An 8875-nucleotide genomic window follows, 5' to 3' on the forward strand; every position below is an offset into this window, starting at 1 on the left:
AACTGTTCAATTTTTATATTTAAAACTGCGTTTCTCATATAAGTGGTTCATGCTATGTAACCAAAAAATCTAAAAAATATATAAATCTAGTTTTTATTATAGACATTTTAAGTTTAAATGTGGAAAAAATTAGATTTTTAAACGAAGAATAACCATTTTAGTAATACTAAAATTCTAGTTTTACTAATAGGTATTCATCGTTATTTTAATATCCGTTAATCACTGGAGTTTGACAAAAGCGTTATCGCTTTCATATTATGTTGAACGTTTGACATTTTGTATTGATGAAAAATACTTAACATTTATTAAAGCAATTATTTATTATGAAAACAATATTTCTTGATATAATATTTGTAATCTCATAATTTACACTAAAAGCTCGTATAATGTATATTATATGCACTAAAAATTAATAAAAATTCCCCAAGTGACCCATTCCCCCATCCCCCACTGTGCTACGGTACTGACCACTGTCATCGGGATATTGTAGTCCTGGATAGTGGTAAGTTTTTTGTGGAATTAGAATATTATGAGACGGAACGTAGAAAAGCGAGGGAGATCTGTACCGATGTGGAGGCTGAAGCGGGATTCAAAACTGGATATTATAATACGATCTAATAAAATAATATATGGAGAGTTAAATATGTGCCCATTGTATAGTACGAAACGATTAAAATATGTAATGTTACCGATCTGGCCAAACGTTTGAAACGGAGAGTTTAAATAACATACATACTATGTAATTATAATATAATATCATCATCGGTCTTATTGACAAAATGTGTTATGATAATATGTAGCCGAGTATATAATCACGGGTATACGTTGGAAAATGTTAATATTGCTCAATGAATCGACGGCGATTATTTAATAAAGAACAGTAATACTTAAAGCAATATTGAAAATGTCACAAAGACTACAATAATAATATGTATAATGTATTATTTGTAACGTATACCTACGTGATGTCTTGAGTTTTCTAAGAATCAATACAATATCTGTCGCAATTACATTAATCATCTAATTACCGAGTGTGTAATAAGTATACAGACATATATAATTTGGTTCAGTAAAAATAATTGTAAATTGAACAATTATATCACACTATGATTATTGTAATTAATTTAACGCGATCGATGTGCAAGCTTACGAAATGTGACGGACATACGATCTGAATTCCGTGGGCGTCAGACGGCGATTGTGATTCGTTCGAACAGCATTATTATAGCATTGTAGTACAGTATTGTAATCAACTACTAAAATTGTCGCAGACATCTTACTTCCATTGTTGGACTTACGGATTTCAAAATGAAAACGTCTTCGTCCAAAGTGAGTTGTATTCCAATATGATGTGATAGAGGTTATACGGGTCATAGGCGTGCGCGCCGCGGGCTTGCATACTCTGTGGGCCGTGGATAGACATTTTTTTTTCAGAGGGCACGATATGAACAAAGTGCGGCAAAACAACAATTTTTAGTAAGAAAAATAACAAAATATTTTGTAGGTACGTCCACGCGGCTAAATAAGCTTGTGACAAGAATTATTATAAAATTATTACCCATAATATGCTTTTGAATCAAATTTTGAAAAATGATTTTTTAGGTAATAATAGAAACAGCGATAGTAAAAATGTTCATCTCAAATATTTTTTAGGCAATATCGGTCGCGCATTAATTTAGGGACATTTCCACTTTTGTGGAGCACATTTTGTCAACCTCATACCCCGCGACCAAAGTCTACTATAATCTATACCTTAAAATTTGGATATTTTAATACCTATGCCGTACGTTTTATTTTATCGTCTTTATAGGTCTTTGCATCGTGCGTGGCGATCGTATGCCTCGCGTCAGTGGCAAATGCCCTTCCAGTACAGAAATCAGTTGCGGCTACGACAGAGAATCCAATCGTAGAGAAACATGGTTGCAGAGCACACAAAAATCTCGTCAGGTGAGTAAATTTTTCCGTTTCCCGCGAACGTGGTGAAAAATGACTTGCAGGGGACCGTGTATATGAGAGGAATTCGATTAACTATTATTAGCTGATACCCTGCAGTGGCACCCAACTATTTTACTAAAACCATAACCCCCTACCCGTCCACCAACTAACAATAATTTAAAGAAGTAATCCAATTTTACGTATATAAGCAACGATTTTTCAAATTAATTTCGTCATGACTAACCCCCATATCGATCATACACATATTGGGTATATAAATACTTACACGAGTAAAAATGTTATTTAACTTACGCTAAAAATCTTAGAATTAGGTAGAATCAACTTTCTTGAATATTTTTTTGCACCCATTTATGTACCTATAAATATATTATTACTAATAATATATTTATAGGTACATAAACGCTTACAACTCATACGAGTAAACTCATCGGCGAGTGTAAGAAAACTATACTGTAGAGTGTAGCAATGTACAAAATTATAAATGCTGGTTGGTGAGAAGCTGCCACTTTATACGGTGGAGGATGGTAGTGGTAGCGATTACACTGTTTCCGCGATATTTCGTAAAACGCATAAAATCTAAATAAGTATGTAGGTACTAGGACATTAGGTAGTCACACGCTCACTGAATAAAAATAAATCAAAACACTATAATTTTGTAAACAGGAAAGTAAATAAGAAACAAGAAACATTTCAAATATTTGTCTAAAAAATATTTTTATGAAATAATATGCACTAACGACTGTAAAAAATCGACTATATGCCAAATATGCCTTTACACCCAAAACATGCAAAAACATGCACTATCAAACTTCATATTATTATTACTATTGTTATGAAACGGATTTGTATCTCAGCTAGCATGTTTTCCTGTGTAGCAAAAAAAACATGCAGATGCATGAACTTACGAGCCCTGATTATTAGGTACAAGTGCCCTAGCTACATCATATTCATAATAAGCGTATATCGTGAGTTTTTTTTTTTGGGGGGGGGAGGCTTAAGATAACCTAGCTTACATAGTACCGTTTAACTTTAATTATTTTTATAACAATAGTTATGCGCAAACAGCCTATAAAAAGTACATTCATAACAATAGCGATGCACAAACGTCCCATTTAATTACATATATTTCCAATGCGCGTCATATACTGCCATCCTAAGGAAGAATGCCGTAATTTCCGTCCATTCAATTTTGAGAAAAATGACATTTTGTGTTTAGTAGTTTTTGGTAGTTCTAAATAAATAAATTAATATTTTTCAAAGTAAAATCCATTATAGTTTCTTATGGAAATGTACTTGATAAATGCAATGAAATTATTCAATTTTATTTTAACATTTTATTTCACCAAGATATCATTGTTTTGATATTTATACTAAGCACGCTTCTAATAATTCAGAATTGTTTACTAGTCGAAAATGCCGCAATTCTGATTACGGCATTTTTACGTAGCATACCAAAATTTACTGATCACTAACCAGTTGAAGAAATAACGCCGTATATTATCTATATAATTTTTTAGTTATAATTATTAGTTTATTTAGTTAAAACACGTCAATTATAAAATTATTAAAAATTTTCTTTACCTTAAAATCCTAGTTAATATCTATATAATAATATTAATTCAAATTTAATCAATTAATTTAGTTAATTACATATCGTTATATTTTCCTAAAATTGTTTTATATTACTTGATATAATTTGCTTCAAATTCGAAAGTATATCGTCACGTTTTTCTTGTGGTATACCACGATATTCTTTGTATGTGGAGATGGCGGAGGCATTACTTTTTTATTCATACATTTTTTTTGGAGAAAATCCAATGTTGTGTATGTTTCATCTCTAAACTGATTTTTAGTAAATAACACATATTTTCCACGTTCAGCTTTTATTGACATAATGTCTCTCAACAAAACTCTATTGGTAGATTTTAATAGTTTCTGTTATGCCTTATAATCTTTCCATTGAAAGAAATCAGAACAATTCATTTATTTTCAGTGTACATTTCCTTTATTAGCCGCCCCTTATGCATTAGCAAAATATTCAAAGTCATAGGTTTTCTTTTGTTGTTTTAAAGATAGTTCCACTAGATGGTCAAAACTATCGGCTGATATAAATGTGTGCCCGGCTTCAAAATAATTTCTTGGGCACAAATATCACTTGGGTTAACTATATGTATACTAAAATATGACAATAAACACCTTTTCTTATTTTGACTACTGCAGTTATCTAGCAAAATTTTCAACTTTTGGGCATCGCGATAGTGCAGGAAAAACGAAAAAAAATGTGTACTGACCAGGTCTTCTTTTTTTCGCTTACTAATGCCTTCATGCTATGCGAATGGAAAAAAATGTTTATTTCCCCCGATAGGCACAAAGCTTTCATTGTAAGCAACTATTCCTTTAGTAAATAAAACTTTTTTTTAAATAATGTATCTACACGTGGTAACATAATAACTTTTTGGAATTATTTTTAGCGTGCTTTTGATACAGAGCTCTTGCAACATCAGTTTTTTTTATCTACAGAGTAAGTTTGGCAAATTTCACAATCGTCAATTAAATTATCTTTTGCGTGTTCATGCATTTTTAAGCTTTCGCATACCTCACACTCTTCATGTCCAAGTGCAGTAAACGATATATTTTTTTTATAAACTCGATTTCTATAATAATCATATGAAATCGTATATTGAGGTTCAGGATATTTTTCTAAAAAAAGTTGATGCATTAGCGTAACTGTGATGTCACTCGGTATTATTTTTATAACAATAGTTTGCGCAAACGTCCCATTTAATTACATATATCTCCAATACGCGTCATACAATATATAGGTACGCAGGGTGGCTGGCCACAAAAGAATATTATTAATGAGTTTTGAACAAGCAATACTATATTATAATAGTATTATAAGTAAAACCATTTATTGCATGTCATTTTATTTTTATTTAAATTATTTTTCGGCCATCTTGTATAGTTCGCATAACACGATACAAGGCTGTTCATAAAGTTCGTCTGAATTAACTTGGGCGTGTTGGCGAGCAGATCGCTCGGGGCGGTCATCGCGTTCATCGTTTCTGCCGAAATGAAAAAGGTTTGGTATTAGTTTCAGCCAAAGCATTTTTCTTAAAAAAATTATAACCACTAGTTATAATTTTGGTAATTTTGTTTTATGTTGTTATTATGATACCCATTCTGAAAATTATATTTCCGACTATAGTACATTTCCACACTGTATGTCGTATGTGTTCTAATTTTAGTGATAATTTATGCAGAGCAACAAATCATTTTAAATCATTTCAACGAACAATTCTACAAATCGCATCCTAAATCCTAATATTAATATTTAATATATTAAATATTTTCAAAAATGTTTATTCTAAGTGTTATATTATTATTATACAATTAAATAGTACTAAATTAAATAAACCAAAAATATTCAAAGTGATTATAATTAACATGTCAACTGTAATAACAAAGTATAATTTTATTATTAAATTTTTGAAATAGTAGGAACCTACATATATATGCCTTGATTTAAGGGATACGAAAATCAAACGTTTTTTTCAAATTGGCAGAAACGAATGTACATAGTTAACACAGTCCTGTTTCTTAATAAATTATAATATATATATCATAGTAATTTTGTATAATAATCACATAGTTTTTTAAAAAAAAACATTAATATGTTGTTAGTATATTACTGTATTATTGTGTTGTTTATATAAAAAAGAGAATGTTGAATTATAAGTTGGTAGAAAACTGTCAGCCAATGGTACAGATTATTGCCGAGGCTTATCTATTAATCAATTATTAAACTAATGACGATTGTTGTGACACAATCTCTATGGAATTTAAATGTGTGTACGATTATATGGTTTTAAGCAGTTATTAATTTTCAAAACTGTGATAACAAGCTGTTTAACAAAATCACAAAATATGTCCAAGATTTACTATTTAGTGAGTCAGCTAGATTTATGATTATAAATGTGTAACCGATTCAATAATAATGGCAAGACTTCGATAACGATAAAAATCATGTATCATAATTTTCATATTTTACGAATCTATTAGAACAATTGAATAATTGTATAGATAAAACCATTAAAACAAAAATTTTAAAATCATTTTTAGTCTGAACTACAATATAAGGGTTATTTTTAAATTAACTGAAAAGAGCCAAATTATTCCAACAGTCAAATTAAACTATAGTTATAACTTCTCAAGTTAATTAGAAAATTAAGTTTAAAATTAAGCTTAAAAAAAGCGATATAACTAAACTTGAACTTTTTAACTATAGTTAATGTCTACACCTTTTATATTTACGACGTTTGTGTCTTACAGGCAGAATGTCGTGGATCTCAAAACTTACGATTCCATGTTGATCACGAACGAAGTGGTACAGAAACAGTCGAATGAGGTCCAGAGCTCTGAACAGTCGAACGAGGGCCAGAACTCTGAACAGTCGAATGAGGGCCAGAACTCTGAACAGTCGAACGAGGTCCAGAGCTCTGAACATTCGAACGAGGGCCAGAACTCTAAACAGTCGAACGAGGGCCAGAACTCTGAACAGTCGAACGAGGTCCAGAGCTCTGAACATTCGAACGAGGGCCAGAACTCTGAACAGTCGAACGAGGTCCAGAGCTCTGAACATTCGAACGAGGGCCAGAACTCTAAACAGTCGAACGAGGGCCAGAACTCTAAACAGTCGAACGAGGTCCAGAGCTCTGAACATTGGAACGAGGGCCAGAACTCTAAACAGTCGAACGAGGACCAGAACTCTGAACAGTCGAACGAGGGCCAGAACTCTAAACAGTCGAACGAGGGCCAGAACTCTAAACAGTCGAACGAGGACCAGAACTCTGAACAGTCAAACGAGGGCCAGAACTCTAAACAGTCGAACGAGGTCCAGAGCTCTGAACAGTCGAACGAGGGCCAAAACTCTAAACAGTCGAACGAGGGCCAGAGCTCTGAACAGTCGAACGAGGGCCAGAACTCTAAACAGTCGAACGAAGTCCAGAGCCCTGAGGAGCACTACGATTTGCCGGACCCCGAGTCCTCCTATGAATCTGAAGAAACCAAAGGGTCCCACGAGTCCGGAGATGATTCGGAACACAGATGATTCAGCGCCCACCGACGATCACGAAGAGGACAAAAAGCAAAGCGATTAAGTTAGTCCATCTCCATTAGAACGAACGTCATTTTAACAACTACATAATCTGTTATTAATCGTCGCCTACATATATTATAGTATTATATTATAAAACACATTTTTTGGACGGTCATCCTGACCTAAGTTAATGTAATTATAATAATAATAAATGCTTCACCCTTATAGTATTTATAATTTTTATTTATAAATCCATAAATTGTATATCAATATAAGTTAATTCTCTGTGACTCTTATATTATAATAAATTATATTATATTATGCATTCCGATTAAATGACTCGTAGCTTACTAGCCTATATTAAAAGAAACAATATTACCTATATTATTGACAGGATTCTTTTATAGGGCTAGACACGCGGTTCTGTTAACACAACTGGTGAGCGTAGCACCGTGTGTAATATTACACGAACCATTTGGAGCCACTTTTGACCCCCTCATACCTCAAAAACTATTCCTCATAAACATGTAAAATTTGGCTCATATATTGAGACTTACGAGATACATATGTGCTCCAAATTCCATAAGCACACCTCAAACCGTTATTTAGATATTAACGTCCCAAAATCGTCATTTTTATCACTGACTAACTGACTGACTGGCCTAAAGATCAAAATTCTAACCCAGTTCCAGATGACCTAGAAAGTTCAAATTTGGCATACCGATAGGTAGTTAGGTGAATACATAGGAAAAAATCAGAAACTTGTAAATTTTTTAATTTTTAAATTAATTGATTTTATTATAATTTTTCAATTATTTGATCTATTATATTTAATTTTTCAATTAATTAATTAAGTGCCTCTAGTTTAATGTAATGTTGACTTATATAGCTCCGCTAACCTTACCCGTATCGCCGCGCGAAAAATACGTTCAGTCGACTATGACGTGTCGATATTAGCGACCCACGCGCAGCAACATTATTTTTTTTCTATGTATGTAATTAATATTAATTTGTAAAAAAAATCCAATTAAAAAAATTAAATAATTTATCGAACGATTAAGAATTACCCACCCACCAGTAGAAATTATAATAAATAAAATAATTTTATATTAATTTTATAATAAAAGGAAGGAACTTATTTTCACAAATCAAACTGCGCTATACTATTTATTTATATATACGTTAAAAGAAAAAAATTGAAAATGTTACTCAGATTTTACAATTTTTTAAAAAATATTGTTTTTTATCATAAATAAAATGTCATCTTGCCACCTGGGATATTATTATAATAATTTTATAATAAAAAATAAAAAACACCTTTTTTTATGTTAAGAATATAAATATCTAATATTACAATATCGTTTTTGTATAACCTATTTACGTGGAACCTTGTTTTAAATTTTCAATCCTTAGCTGTAAAAGTTGAAAATGTTATATATTTTTAACTACAAAATAATTATTAAATTTTCAATTTGATAAATGTAGTCAAAATTTGAATTTAAAATACTTTTAAAAAAAATTGTGACATAAAATAAATACAATTTTATGTTGATATTTATAGAAAAAAAAAACTAAAAAATATCGCATGGCTGTTGTATAGTAGTCTTCTATTTAGTTGTTCTATATGTCTATGCTTTGTTAGCTTAAAAATTAGAGTGAATTTACCCATAACAAAATTTGAAGGTAAGATTATTATTAAAGTATTTTAAAATTCTAAATTGTTTGTGCATTTTAATATACTCATAACTTGCCTTAAATTTAAAATCTAAATAAAAAACCTATGAGGTTCACTGGATTACAATTTTACCTTTAAATTTTAAA

At 31.1% G+C, this 8875-nt stretch overlaps 1 protein-coding gene across 1 annotated transcript; it reads left to right on the top strand.

Moving 5' to 3' along the window:
* The first annotated feature begins 1164 nt into the window (after nt 1-1164).
* On the top strand, nt 1165-7390 carry LOC100164129 (bifunctional endo-1,4-beta-xylanase XylA). The gene is made up of 3 exons (XM_001944738.5): nt 1165-1329; nt 1811-1947; nt 6289-7390. Exons 1-3 carry the CDS (start codon nt 1309-1311, stop codon nt 7064-7066), a joined length of 936 nt encoding a protein of 311 aa, XP_001944773.2. The 5' UTR covers nt 1165-1308; the 3' UTR covers nt 7067-7390.
* The last annotated feature ends 1485 nt before the right edge of the window (nt 7391-8875 follow it).

This window comes from Acyrthosiphon pisum, chromosome A3, assembly GCF_005508785.2.
Source record: "Acyrthosiphon pisum isolate AL4f chromosome A3, pea_aphid_22Mar2018_4r6ur, whole genome shotgun sequence".
Lineage (NCBI taxonomy): Eukaryota > Metazoa > Arthropoda > Insecta > Hemiptera > Aphididae > Acyrthosiphon > Acyrthosiphon pisum.

Excerpts from the sequence above, each read along its gene's own strand:
- LOC100164129 (XM_001944738.5), top strand. The coding sequence starts at position 1,309 with ATGAAAACGTCTTCGTCCAAA. Across the intron at positions 1,330-1,810 it reads TGAAAACGTCTTCGTCCAAA|GTCTTTGCATCGTGCGTGGC; the intron begins GTGAGTTGTATT and ends TCGTCTTTATAG. Across the intron at positions 1,948-6,288 it reads GCACACAAAAATCTCGTCAG|GCAGAATGTCGTGGATCTCA; the intron begins GTGAGTAAATTT and ends TGTGTCTTACAG.